A 14,918-nucleotide genomic window follows, 5' to 3' on the forward strand; every position below is an offset into this window, starting at 1 on the left:
CAAAAAGAAAAAGGGTGCAGAAAAAATTCATTTAATGTGATAGCTTTGAAATCTGCTGCTAAATTTTTTGTCATATTCAGCGTCATGTAGATTGGTATCTCTCCTGTGATATACCAGTTTACATCATCCTGCAATGAAGTTTGTTGTGTCAATCGGAAAGCCATAACGCGTTGTCTGCTGAGAGGATCAAGCATTCTTTAGGCTTACTCGTAGCGCTTATTCACGTCACTTGCCTGCACTTACACGCATGATGCTCTGCGCTTTGTCGAAGCCACAGATGGCATGCGTCAGCTTACTGGGCACATTGAGAGCATTTAGGCAAGGAATGTTATTAGCCAAACATACACCTCAAATGACTCAGAATGTCATCTCGCATTTATTGCGACCGAAGCAGCTGACAGCTTTAGGCATGCAATGGAGCAATTGCGACACAGCCTGGGCGCTGCAGGCTGCCTGTGTGTCACGCATTGGGTGACTGTGCGAGGTCATATTCAAAAAATGACAATAGGGTGGCTGTTTGATGCCCGACATAGCAGCTGGTAATGGTGGATTCAAACGACGGATAAGGTTGCAGCTGAATCTGTGACGTCACACCAAGTCCGTGTGCTGAAAGCGTTCCCAAGTCCTTGAGATCTGCAGTTCGATCAGTCGTGTGAATCCACCTTAAGCAAGGACGTGGCAAATAAAATGGGCAATTTGGTAAAATTTTTGATTACTCAGTTAATTTTTTGGATAACCTTCAGGTGTTCATTTATCTCATTACGAAAAATTATCATGAACTATACAGTACAACATCTCTTTTTTTATTTGTGGCTGTGGAAGACTGGTAGCAAATCGTGCTTCTGATGGGTCCTGGAGTATCGTGAATTCCGCGGGTTTCCGACGACTGAGCATCTCCATCTTAGTACTACCACAATGAAGAAGAAAGGTCAGAAGATCAGAGGTTCTGTTGACTGCAATGTCGCATTTCTCTGATCGAAAGCAAAAGCATACAAGGCGATAAAAGAAGTAGATGAGGCAACAAACTTTAAGCCTGATTTTCTCAGCTTTCACTTTTTCTAGGATTGCTAGTGCTCATGCCGTCGCCGTTGGCATTTCATAGTGATTGAGACTAGAATAATTCTGTTTTTGCACATGAATTTTGATACATTGAGGAGTGCAATAAAGTTCACTATTTTTCTGTGTGCACGTGCGATATTTTTTATAAGTTATTTTTGTAACAAACGCTTTCGCGTAAATATGAATGCTCGAATTTAACTGTTGTTTCCATGAGTACTGGGCATTTAAAAAATATAATAGGTTTATTGCACAGAACAGGGCTCTGTGAACATACTGACATAAAGAGGTTGTGCATTTTCTTCTTTATTATTTCAGGGGGTGCATTTTCTTCCTTATTATTTCAGGGGATGACTTTATGAGGATGTAATTACTCAACAACTGTACCAGCTAGCTCAAAATAAAATGCAGTTGTGAAATCAGCATAAAAAGTTACATGTCTATTCCAAATTTGGTTACATTTCATATGTGAATAAAGAGAATAATTTTAATTGCCGAATAGTCTTAACTGCCTGCTCTCGGAGGCGACGCAGCCCCGTGCATGGCACATACCTTGTTATTTTCGCCATTGACTAAGTGTGACTCCTACACAACATCCGGCAAGCTGTCGTCCAGATGAAATGAGATAAAACTGACCTTTCTCAGTTAACAACAAATTTCGAAAATTGAGTTCAGCATACTTCTATCGTTGTTTATTTTTTATATGCCCCCTCCCCCCTCATTTTAAACCAGGAAGTGCAACCCCCTACCTGTTCAGTACAAATGGTTGGTATAGGTTGCAGGGAATATTAAAGGTAAATAATAATAAAAAAATCTATTATGCAGGATGCAACTTGAAAAGTTTCTCATTACAAATAAAGCAAGAATGCAGTAGAACCACGCTGTTGCGTTCCTGGGTGCTGTTTTCCTGGCTGTTACATTTTGATGGAGTCCCAACCAAGCTCCCATAGAAACACATGCAATGCAAACTTGGCTGTTACGTCGCAACTGTGGCAGTGTTCCCGCATGCTACGTCGTTAATGTCACATCGCAATAGTGGTTTACCCCATTTCGGAATTTTCCCACGTTCAGTGTGTGCGGAACGATGACAGCATACTTGCCGAAGCGCAACTTGATTTCATCTATACCCTTCCGCAACCATGGCCAGTGGTCTCTGGCGTGGTACACCCACACCGATGCTCAGCACACCTGAGGGTGGCATGAACTTTGTTGCAGCTGTCGGTGCAGTTCCATCACCGCTGCAGCGCGAGCGTGGAGTATGCCGTGGGAAACTCCACGCAGGCATTTTTCATGTCGCCTGCAGCTTAAAAACACAACTTCTTGATTGGAGTAGACTAGGATTGTGTAGAATTAAAGCAGTTTCCACGGAAACAGTTAGAGGCATGCACGCGTACCCAAACTCCGCCCGCTCCGTGCGCCCACTCTCTTCAGTGCGGCCTCCCATTCAACAGCAGCTGCTCAACCAGATGGAGAGCTGTCGCAGGGTATTTAGGATTTTCTGTGCATCTGAATAATCGTGAGAGCTACAAAGCTTAAAAAATTCCAGAGAAGCATGCTGACTTTAGTAGAAGTAATAACGAAATGGCAGACAACCATGTTTTTTTTTTTTTCAAGTGCTTCTTGGCTACTACATTTGCCAGCTGGTGCTTTTTTTTTTTTGCATGGTCCTGTGAAAAATGCAACAGGGTTCTGCTGCATAGCCATGAAATAATGTTAGAGAAATAAATGCATCTTTCTGTAGGGAACATGAGAGCATTAATATTGCAAAATATAATTTTTAGGCACTTGGGCCACTCGGGGGCACTCGGGAACCAGCCATCTGAAATCCTGTACATTAACACGAGTAGAATTCAGTTAACAGTCCCAGTAGGGGTAGATATCAGGAGATTGAATTGTGCAGCCCCACACAGAGACATAGATAATAAAAAAAAAAGTTTCAAAAGCAACTCTGCTTCTCCTTCACTGCTTTGCAGCAATTACGCCCCAACGCTGATGGTGCAGAACGAAGCTGAGAAGTTGAACCTTCACCAGGTGCTCTGGCTGTTTGGAGAAGATGAACAGGTTACGGAAGTGGGGGCCATGAATGTCATGGTGCTTCTCAAGAACAGGGATGGCGGTACGATGTACATGCAGAACTCCTCTTCTTTGTTGTGTACATGCATGATGTGTTCTCTTCAACTCGAGCTTTCCAGGTGTTCATGGCATAAGAGAAGGCTTTAGGCCTTGCGCCTAAGTTAGGCAGAAATGCTCATTTCAGTACTACTGTGTTGATTTGGATGCTGTTTGGTGCATGATAAGGAGGACATCACCATATCGACGCAAACCTAAGCACCTGGCCATCTTTTAACAGCTCTGGTTGATGTTTTATAAAAAATGAAAGGAAGGTGCTAAGCTTGAGATTTTACTGCACTGTTCAAACATTGGAACAGTTGGACTGGGCGAGTTGGTATGTACTCATACTGAAAACCAGCACACACAATACAGAGACGAAGAAAAGAAACGACAACACGAGTGCTGACAACACAGCGACAACACAGCGCTCGTGTTGTCGTTTCTTTTCTTCGTCTCTGTATTGTGTGCATTGTTTTTCAGTATGAGTTGGACTAAGCTCTAAGTTAAGTGAAGAATGGTGCGGCAGAAAAAGACGGGGACGAGAGGTAACACACACAATGGCCAACTATCAACTTTATTGTTCAGACTGCATCAACTTTATAGCATGGCTGTCGCACTACTGCCCGCTATGTGGGGTGTGTTGTCCTGTATATATTCAGCGGTGCTATGGGCATGCAATAAAGTTGATAGTTGGCACTTGTGTATGTTACCTCTCGTCGTCGCTTAGTATGTGTCACCAACTTGCTTAAACCTTTATGCTTCTAAGTTCAAAACTGACTACAAAACACTGGATTGTTGATTTTTGCTTGGGGCGCCGAAAACACCTAAAGCAGGTGTTGGCAATGATTAGTGTGCATGTACATGCGCGAGCATGCATGCATGTGTGTGTTGTATGCAGTCTATGCATTCATGTGCAGCACAGTGGTGGCATACCATCACCATAGTGCCTTAATATTTTCTTCCTCTAAGACGGGCTGCCATCATGTAAAGGTTTTGATGCGGTGTTCTTAAGGCTCCCATTCTTCAGAAAATCCGGCGCCAGCTGGCGTTGTGAGCGAAAAATCCCTGAAAAGCAACCTAGGTGGGCCGCCTAGGTCCTGTGACCTTGTGGCATCATCGCAAACCTGTCCAACGAATTGTGAGCAAACTGACCATCGGTGGCTGAGTGGTTATAGCGTTCGGCTGCTAGCCCGAAAGACGCGGGTTCGATCCCGGCCGCGGCGGTCGAAATTTGATGGAGGCGAAATTCTAGAGGCCCGTATACTGTGCGATGTCAGTGCACGTTAAAGAACCCCAGGTGGTCGAAATTTCCGGAGCCCTTCACTACGGCGTCTCTCATAGCCTGAGTCGCTTTGGGACTTTAAATCCCCTTAAACCAAACCAAACCAAACTGACCGTCAATGCAGGTGGCAGTTAAAATAGTGATTGGTTGCGAGAGGTTGCTCGGGAAGAGCAGCCTGGGTCGCACAAGCCCCACTGATGGCAGCACCTACCATTGCTGGGCAGCGATGCACAGTTTAACTGCTGCACCGCTGTGGCCGGAGTGATATGAAGATTCCCAGGGATATATGAATGTTAAGTCCAGAATGACCAATTTGGCATATAAGGGCATTAACCCATTAATGCTATCACATCATATCATTAAGGCGAAGCTTAAATGTCCCCTCCAATTTTTGCTGTGGGCATTGAAAGGCAACCCACTTTTGGGGATTTGAGCATTGGTTATCTTCATCTAAAGATCAGCCATCGTTGCCTACCTATATGCTGTTTGTGGTTTTCTAATCATTCAGCCCTCAGCAGAATCAACATTTGTGCTGATGTGCTTGAAGCAGCCCTACTTCATGAGATATGGCTTTTTGCTGATTGGCTGTTTTGTGTGAGCTATAGTCATAGCCCCTGACATGCCACCCTCATAAAACAGTTGTGGTGCCTATGGGAGGTGCAGCCATATGTATCTTTTGCAATTGTTTCCTGTTAAAATAAACAGTGTTTCTCAGGTGGTATATTTGCATGTTTTCAGGTGTACAAGTATCTTAAATGTTCAATTTAAATGAACGAGGAAAGATAGTTATGCGTTTTTGGAAGATCCACTTGGGTGGAGCAGTCCTCAGACTTATTTGTTGCAGCAGGAATTTTGGTGCAACAAGCTGTAAATAGGGTCGTTTTTGGGTTTTATTTATTTATTTATTTATTTATTTATTTATTTATTTATTTATTTATTTATTGAAATTTGGGGAGGGGGATTTGCTTTTATTTTTTAGTTGATATGAGCGGAGAAATCAGGCTTTTTCAGAAAATATTAGAGAATTCGAGTTTATCAGGTTGCATCTGCTTTAAAAAAAACACATGCAGTAAAGAGGACAGGTTCATTTCACAAAGCATAATATGTTTTATAAAACAAAAACATGTATGTGAAGCTTTCCAAAAAAAAAAAAGATTTTTTTATCTGTCACAGATTTTTGTTCACATACATTGTCATTTGCATTCGCAGGAGTTCTGTGTCCATGCTAGACTTGACAGGGCTTCCACGTATCGCAGCTGGGAGAATGTTTCTTCTATGTCGCAGCTGTTGTTCATAATACACAAAAGTGTGGTGAAGCAGCATTTGCCAGCAAAGGGTAGCTCACAGTACATCCATGCCTATATGATATGAGGGCAGTGCTGGTGTTATGAGGGGACTCTTCAATCAGGTATTTCTCAAATTTGTCTTGTAGTAGGGCCATGTCAGAGGTCACTATGCTTAGGAGAGCTTTGTAGTCCTCAAACACTTGGCTCAGTTGGCATTTTAGAAAATGGTCCAAAGCAGCTGCAAGTTTCGATATCTTCAACTGGCTTTCATCTTTGTCTTGGACATTGTGTCTTATGGTAGTATCCTGTTTAGTACTTACCTTGGAGCAGAACTCTTCAATTGGAGAGTTGACCCACTTTGCGGAACTCTTGAGTAACAGGGAAAAGACTGCCTAAGCTTTTCCACCCTTTTATAGTCTGCACCTTGTCTATGGCTTGCTGTAGCATGACACTCACGAGGTGGTTGCAATAAGGCAACGGCAACCTACCACTCCCAAGTTTTGTCTGTACACCTAAGAGCGGCTGAAGGGCATCCCTCATCATGATTGCTTTCGCAAAAACAACCTGTTTTCGTTAAGTAGCGTTTTAACAGTTTGTGCTTTGCTTCTTTCGTCGGTGCTATCAACAAGCTCCATGAGTGAGCTCACTACAATTCCACGATAACCAAAAGAGTCCTGTGGAAACTGCCCCATCTGTCTGCTGCAACAAAAGGAGGCTTCTTTGCATTATATTCAGACATGCTGTTAGCTGCTCAAATATTAATGTACTTCTGGCGTAGCTTATTTGCACGCTTAAACAACGCCAAATTTAATAACTTCTGACCGAACGTCAGAGACACAAGATGAAGCAATAGCATGCTCAACACAAACATGTATCGAATGGGCCAGATCTTTCAGATGTAATACCTGGAACAGCCTCAGCTCCACACTTCCTTTACGATTTTTTTCAGGTAATCTACAGAGTCCGTAGCCATGGCGGTAACGTCTTTCCACATCTTGTACATTAACAGAAAAGCTTTGCTGATCGCAGTAGCCACCGTGTAGCTGCTTAATGCATTCACTCTGTCTGTGTCCACTGAATAGACCTGCTTCTTTTTGGCAATGGAAAAGTGGTAGCAGAACAACGTGTAGTCGTTAGCTTTCCTGTTATATCCTGGGACTCGTCAGCGATAACACTCATTTGCACATCGTGCAGGTTGGCACGAATTTTTGCTATTTCCTTCTTATATACATCTTTCGAGTACTTAATCTGAAGCCTTTGGCCTGTCGGCATTATCATAGCTGCTTTGCAGTATTTCCGCACAGTCACCAAGAGGTCCGTCCGCCTGCTCTGTGCTGATTATGCTGTGTGCCAAAGCACGGACAAAGTTATGAATCAACCATCCGCTTTCATTTCTTTCTCACACTGTCACACTTTTTGAGAGATCAAACTACATAGGCTGGGATTTTCCTTTGACCTCTGCTTCCTTGGCCAACGCCTTAAACTTCCTGTGGCAAGATGATGATAGATGCTCTCGAGTCTGGTCGTGGGACTTTTTTGCCAGATTCCTTACCAGTTCTGTGGTGCAGTATCTGCATACTAGAACGCTGCTGTTGTCGCTGCCTTCCTGATTGCGAAGAACGTGGAAATCTTCATTTTTGGTGTACCAGTCTTCCAGTTTTTTGTTTGCTGCCCATCTTGTCGTAGACGTCACTACTAGGCTGCCAGGTACTAGAGGTGTAGTACAAAACACTGAGACAAAGGTGAAACTGCAGCCTTAATGTACACGCAGTTCCAAAACTAATCATACAGCCTTTACATGTGTAAAGGCTTATCATACAGCCTATACATGTGTAAAGGCTTTGTGTAGACCTTATTTCAGTAGCGTTCTGCACATGAGCACAACCTCCTCACCTGATGTTTCGCAGGGCATGTCCTGCAGACTGTTGTACGGGCCTCAAGCAAGAACCCGTTGGCTGGTTTTCAAGCGTCCTTGAATTGCAGCTCTGATAATGTATTGCGGAAAGGCTTGTCTGCATATTTGTCATGCGCACCTTCTCTACCTAGACTGGGCCAGAACTGTTCCTACCTATTCCCTAAAGTGAGCCCAAGAGGCTATTGTAAACGGATTTGTAGTGGCCGCTCCCCATCAAATTCCTTTTCCGGAGGACAAATCTGTAGATGTGACTTGCAGCTGCTGGAAGAACGCGCTTCTGGAAAAAAGAAAGCTGACCATTCACGGAAATCTCAATCAGCAGATGCTGTTCTTAGACTCGCACTTGTTATTATTTTTTTTTCAAGAGCTGTGGCTGCTATAATATGTCTACATATGGGCATGCTTCATGAATAATGAATAACCATTCTTCTAGCTAGCAGGGAGGACCGACAGGAATCGGACCCCAGTCTCTCACGCTTTCCATCTGATTTTCGCAGAAACGTGCGATGGGTGGTGACTCAGAATAGGAGATAAAAGCCATTGTACCTTTTCGACAGCTTTCCTCTTTGAACCACATTGAAGGCAGCTTCGGCATTCCGAGTTTCACTCAGATTAAGGAAAGGCAGCTTATTTTCGTTTACATGAACAGTAGGAGACTAGCACGTTTTTAGCAAGGTACATTTTCAGGTTGAAATCAGGTTTAACCTGATTTTTAAGAAATGTGTTCGGGCTGCACAAATTGGGTAAAATCGGGTTTTACCTGAAAACGAAGGGCCCTACGTATAAATGACATTGACTGTGTGTTTCTGTGATGCAGATTTAGTTAAGTTGGCATTTAATGCTGCGTTGTTCAGTGTGTAACATATTTTGTCCATCTTTGTTAATGTAGGTACTGAGCTGGTCACACCACCGCTTTCGGGTATTATTCTACCCGGAGTCACCCGTCAAAGTGTACTCGACCTGACGAGAGAATGGGTGAGTGCTCTGTAAAACCATCTGGCATGAGAGTCATAAAAGTGGGTTCTGTAAGATTAAATGGGAGTACAGGTCACTTCTGTACTCGCTCAATAGATAATTGTTACTGTCTGTTGTATTTGTGTGCGATTGTTGCATGCTTTGTTAGATAGCACTATATTTTACTGTACTCTGTCACTGATCATCAGCGTTATTGTGCATCAGTGAAAAAGATATGGTGGTGGTGGTAGTGGTTTTTTTTAAAATAATAGTAAAAAGGAAGGAAAAGATTTTTACTAGCCCCGGCATTTGCCATCCATACTGAAGCACCTGAGCTGGGGCAGCGGAAATAAAGGATAGCAGGCAGAATGGAGAAATGAAATGAAAGAGGTGAGGGGACAGGAAGAGAGGATAGGGGGAGAAGTAATATGTACAAACTATTTACACAATAAGAAATGTGTCCAGGTGAAAAAGATATGTGTTCTTTGTTTCTCAGCCACGCACCCATTCCCAGCATCATCGCTGTCTAATGGCCCTATGTCAGCACGTTACTTTTTCCAATTTTTTTTTTCTCATTAGTGGTGTAGTTATTGCTACACAACCTGACTTTTGGGCGCGTTTTTAAGCTTACCACTTTGTAGTGAGCTAAACTGATTTACAGGGTCCCATCGTGTTGGTCCCAAAGATGGTTCACTGTGATGACAATGGCCGTTTGCGCCTTATAGTTAAGCATGATCTGGACTGACGAAGTGTGCTCACTCACATCAACATGTGCGGTTAGTGCCATGGACTTCAACACAGGCAGTTTGAAATTGGTAGCGAGGTGCTATAAGTGGTAAGGGAATACGTCTACTTAGGGCAGGTAGTGACTGCAGATCCGAATCACGAGAGCGAAATAACTAGAATAAGAATGGGGTATTTAGCAGGTTCTTTCAAATCATGAATGGCAGTTTACCAGTATCCCTCAAGAGAAAAGTATATAACAGCTGTATCTTACCGGTACTCACCTATGTGGCAGAAATATGGAGGGTAACAAGGGGGTCAACCTAATTTAGGAAGAGAGCTGAATGGGTCAGGGAACAAATACGGGTTAACGAAATCCTAGTTTAAATCGAGAGGAAGAAATGGGCGGGGGCAAGGGAGAGGAAGAAACGGGCGGGACAGGCCATGTAATGCGAAGGGAGGATAACCGATCGTCCTTAAGAGTAATGGAATGGATTCCAAGAGAAGGCAAGCGTAGCAGGGGGTGGCAGAAGGTTAGGTGGGCGCATGAGATTGAGAAGTTTGTGGGGATAGGATGGCCACAACTGGCACAGGACAGGTTTAATTGGAGAGATATAGGAGAGAGGTCTTTGCTTTAAAGTGGGCGTAGTGAGGCTGATGATGGTGAGATTGATCAGCTGTACTTTGCTTTAAAGTGGGCGTAGTGAGGCTGATGATGGTGAGATTGATCAGCTGTAGTTGTGGCTCCTAATGTGTTTAAATCTAGGTTAAATTTGCCTGCACATTTTATTTTATTTTTTTCCCTAGGAGAAGAAAATACATTATACATTGAGTTCGATGCAGGTCAGCAGAGAGCAGTTGCATTGGCACTTCTTGACATGTGCTCTGATTAGGCCAGATCTGAACTTGTGTTCATTGCTTACTCTTCCAGAATGAGTTCAAGGTCTCCGAGCGCAAGATCACAATGGCAGAAATCAGGGAGGCGATTAAGGAGAAGAGGGTAAGTGTTCAAACCCCGTCGTTGATTCTTGCAGTTTATTGTAAAAATCAAGTTCATGGAATTTCGGGCTACATCAAGCCTGTTCAGTTTCTTACGCTGTTCAGTCCAAAGAGTTTGATGCAGGTAGTCCGAGATGGCTAACGAGCAGCATGGATTCCGTGATTTTTAAAGCAGAATGCTAGAAGAACGAAGAAAGAACAAGCAAGACATGCACTACTTCCAGAGGAAAGTTAATTCAGGAAACTTGCCATTCAACCAGCACACAGATGGCGGAAAAATGGAAAGGGGCATGCAAAAACAACGAAATAGCAGACAGCCCTCATACAAGCCCCAGGTTACTGTTGGGAAACGCAAGCTTGTAGCATCACTGAAGTGTAACTTATACGAGTGCAGCCCTTGTGTTGTTTTGTTTGTTTTTTTGTTTTTCTATAAAGTATGTTTTCAGCTATCTGGAAGAAAGACTGGTTTTTCTTGCAGCTCCTTGAGATGTTTGGCTGTGGAACAGCATGTGTCATCTGCCCCATAGAACGGTTGTATCACAGAGGGGAAAACCTGCACATTCCCACAATGGAGCAGAGCAGTCCTTTAGCCAGCAGGATACTGAAGGCAATCACAGACATTCAGGTAAGGAGTTCGCCTTTGAAACACATCATATTTCATGTGTGTATACAGAACCGCCTAGGAAATGTAGCGCATCTGCACAAACTAAATATTCTTGTATTATACTATAGTGGTTCTTATTTTCTGTTGAGTTGCACCTTAGCTCTCTGTGCAGTAATTCTTGTAGAGTTTCTCATTAATTTAAACCCATGGGGAACTTAAATTTGGGTCAGCTCTTTACTGTTACAGTGAAAGCTCGTTAATTCGAACCTCGATAATTAGAATTTTCGGATAATTCGAACTCCATAGAGATCTGTGTATAAGCGCGTTAATTCGAAAAAGAGTCGATTCCGCTACGGATAATTCGAACTACGTGCTGCCGCGTCTGGGCGGCTTGGCACACAACACGTGGCCAAAAAAGAAAAAAAGCATCTCCGCATAGTTAGAGGTTGTGCATGTCCTAAACGGGAACAGCAGACGGAACCAGATAAAACCGTGGAAGCGGCCAACATGGGCTATCAGCGTGGACCAATCAGGGCGCGACCGCGTCTGACTTCCGCCCGCTTCTAAAACATGGCCGCGCCTGCCGAAGCAGCCTCTCGCTTCACCACGAACTCGTCGTTTCCGCTACAATGTGCCTCCTGTTCACGGCAAACAAAAGTCGCACGAAGCTTTCGCTTTTTCTGAAGATGCCCGCAGCACAAAGTTTTAGCGATGAAACACGCCAGATTTTCAGACTGCTTCTAGAATTTCAAGGCTGCTAGGCTTTGCCACTACGTGTCGATTGACGTCAAGAAGCGCGGGAGGTTCAAACAGGTTAACTATTTTGGTTCAGAAAGGGGCCACGAAGAATAATTCGTCCTTTTTGTCGTCATTGAATAGATAAAAGCTTAATTGTAATTGCACAGCTGTTCTTTTCAGCATTTTACTAAGCATATGGAATCATGCTGTTTCTAAATCCTGGCAGCAGCGGTCTGGCGGCAGCCGCCTGTTTTCCGCCGCTTCCGCCGCGCCGCTCAAAAAGTCTTGCACAACCGGACAAGCGCTGGCACTCTGCTAAGTTCGCTTCCCCCCTCTGCTTGAGCTAATGCCAAAAGGTAAACACACCGTGATGTTATCGCTGCGCAGCATCTTGGCGCACTGCCAAGGAATGCGTTGTGGGCCGTGATGGTGCGAAACAAAGGAAATGTTAACGCTTCTTTTTTTTTTGCTAATTCTTAGGCAAAAATCGGGGGTGGGTGGGTTCATTATGCGAGTGGGTTCGCTACGCGAGTAAATACGGTGCATATACCGTAGTGCAAATGGTTCTTGTCAGTTTTTTCGAAGCCATTCGATAATTCAAACATCGGATAATTCGAACTTTTTTCCCGGTCCTGTGAAGTTCGAATTAACGAGCTTTTACTGTATGTGGACCTTGCACCTTTTGGCACTTGTGAGAACATGTCACACTGGCCATACAACCAGACTTGTGATGTTTTGCATGATGTCATGGAATGCATTCTAATTGTAGGTAGTGGTTTTACCTACTAATTGGGCAGGGTAACTGGTCTGAACACAGATTAGCTTAATTATGCGGGATGGATGGATAAGTGCATTGTGTCCTAGAGCAGCACAGACAAAGCATAGCAAATCATCGCCATAAAGGTGAGCATTTTGTTAAAAATAAAATACTGATAATACTCTGCTGAAGCCTACACCTAGTCTGTCCATAACTCTAATTACAAAGTGAACAAGAGAGAGGAAAGCCTCAGGGTGCTTGCCAACGTTCTGACAAGAGGACTTGTCTTCTTCTGGGCCTTGCGATAAATGTCGTGTAAGCGGAAAGGCAGGGGCAAGGTTTAGTTTTTCTCAAAACTAGTATAACAAGCGTGCTTTGGTTCTTACTGCCATGCTTAACAAAATTACATGGACATTGTCAGCCTCCATGTAATTATTGCTTATAACTGAAATTTCAGCTGAGCCAATGGCTATGCATCATCTTTTAAATAACTATTTGAGAATTATAAGTCTGATTGTCATGATGACCATGCTTTAACTGGCCACCACATCTTCCCCCCCCCCCCCCCCCCCCCCCCCCCCCTTCTTTTTTTTTAACATAGTATGGCATCGTACCTCACAGCTGGGCTGTAGAAGTGGAATGATCTAGGACATCAAAGTGAACAATACTATAAACAGGGGATTATCATAACCCTGCAGCAAGCAGTCTCAGAGGGAAGAAAAACTAAAAGAAATGTAGATATGTTCTCGTCAGCTGTTGGACATGCCAGCTGCAAAGGCAGAGACAGCAAACAGCGGAAGACAGTGTGGAGAGCTCACAAGAAGGACAGAGGTGGCTTTCTGGCCTGTTTACTTTAATCACTTATTTTTTTAACTGTCTTTTGTTGCCACTGCCATGGTGCATTTTCTATACTTGTGCATTTCTTTTCTGTTTTTAATGGCCACACCTGATGGCTACAATCATGAAATTATTCTTAAATTACGATGTATGGAAAAAAGTGCCATCAAGCAGAGAGCTGTATGAGGAATTCAGAGGTTGTGCCTTTTGAGAATTTTCCGAACAGGTGGACTGATTGTCGTCACTAGATAGCTCACTAGAGCTCTTTTTGTTCAATTTAAAAAAAAATGTGGAAGACATACCTGGATTATTTTAAAATGTGTCATCGCCTTATAATGCCATGGATGTGTTGTGATTATCAGGCTGACAAACCTTGCAATTAAGCAACCAGTGTGCAAGAATTATGTAACAGCTACGTGCTGTTTAGTGAAATACTGAACACTCAGTCTGTTGTGTTTACAGTTTATTTTAACAGATTTATTAGTGAAAATTTTTTGCTGTATTATTGTTATTCTCCTGTGTACTCTTTCATATACAAACTGGCCTGTGTGATAGCATATAGCGCATGGCACCATTTGCATTTTGCATCCAGTGCAGCTGCCTTGTGAATTGCATACAATGTATTTCACCAACAGGCCTGTAGCTCTACACAGCGTGCAAAATGCAAAGTACGACTATGTGCTCAGTTTTAAATGCATGGGACATTTATTCGACCCCTCAAACTTTCGTCGATGTTCCATGCTTTCTCAGCAATCACAGTCCTTCTTGTGGAACTACGTTACGATTACGAAATAAATTCTGCTTGAGAATGGTCAAGCTGCTACGTACTGAGCTGTGGAACTCTGTTTCTGGGCCACTTTGATGCGGTTTCCCTTTGGAGACGTGCATCCCCAATGTTCATTGAGATTTTTTCTCATGTTCTCACCGCACGAAAAAAAAAAAAGCGCTACCCCTCACCTTATTCTCCCCATATTTATCGTCATCATCATCATTCAGTTGTATTCAGGGGCAAGTGTATGGATAAAGGGTGACCCCTCCTCTTTTTCTTTTTACTAAAACCTGGTTGATACGCTTTAGAAAAAAAAATTAGAAAAAGCATATTGTCTGTGGAAACTTATGATCTAAACCATCTAATTTTAAAAATCTAGCTGTTGGTTGTGGTACAAAGGCATTAGGAAATTGCACTTCATTGAAATGTTGAATAGTATGTTTCCTGGCACAAGGTCTGAACAGCTCCTTTTCAAGTGTTCGTAGAAATCAGTCCACATGTGCGTTGTCATAAGCACAGAAGCAACTTTGCAACACATCCGATTTGTTGGCAGCAATGCCAAAAGGAGCTGATCTTCCTCTACATTTTTGCTTTCGGATGTTTGGCCCCCGTGCACCAACGCACTGCGGGCTGACTGTCACAGCTTTTTCTTGCTTTTTCATGCTGCGTTTTCCACAACCGAACCACTCGTGCGTAAGCGCATCAGTTTAGTTCCCAGTTTATGCACCAATTTTGGCATACACTGAAGAGAAGCCACTACAGTGAGTGACTGCCTCATGTTTGGCCCACTTTTATGTTTGCACGTGTTCAGGTGGGCGCTAGAAGCATCATACAGCCAGAATTTTGTGAACTTTAAAAAAAAAAAATGTGGTAGCCGGGAAAAGGT

General features: G+C 43.3%; 1 protein-coding gene across 1 annotated transcript in view; it reads left to right on the forward strand.

The window, feature by feature from the left end:
• Positions 1–14,094, forward strand: part of Bcat (Branched chain amino acid transaminase) — a 31,544-nt gene extending 17,450 nt beyond the window's left edge. Inside the window, exons 7-11 of the mRNA XM_077663420.1 lie at positions 3,030–3,172; positions 8,541–8,626; positions 10,260–10,328; positions 10,806–10,952; positions 13,028–14,094. Coding sequence (XP_077519546.1) covers positions 3,030–3,172; positions 8,541–8,626; positions 10,260–10,328; positions 10,806–10,952; positions 13,028–13,069 — 487 coding nt within the window. The 3' untranslated portion in view covers positions 13,070–14,094. The remainder of the gene's footprint in view (positions 1–3,029; positions 3,173–8,540; positions 8,627–10,259; positions 10,329–10,805; positions 10,953–13,027) is intronic.
• Positions 14,095–14,918: the final 824 nt, after the last annotated feature.

The sequence above is a fragment of the Amblyomma americanum genome, chromosome 4 (genome assembly GCF_052857255.1).
Source record: "Amblyomma americanum isolate KBUSLIRL-KWMA chromosome 4, ASM5285725v1, whole genome shotgun sequence".
Lineage (NCBI taxonomy): Eukaryota > Metazoa > Arthropoda > Arachnida > Ixodida > Ixodidae > Amblyomma > Amblyomma americanum.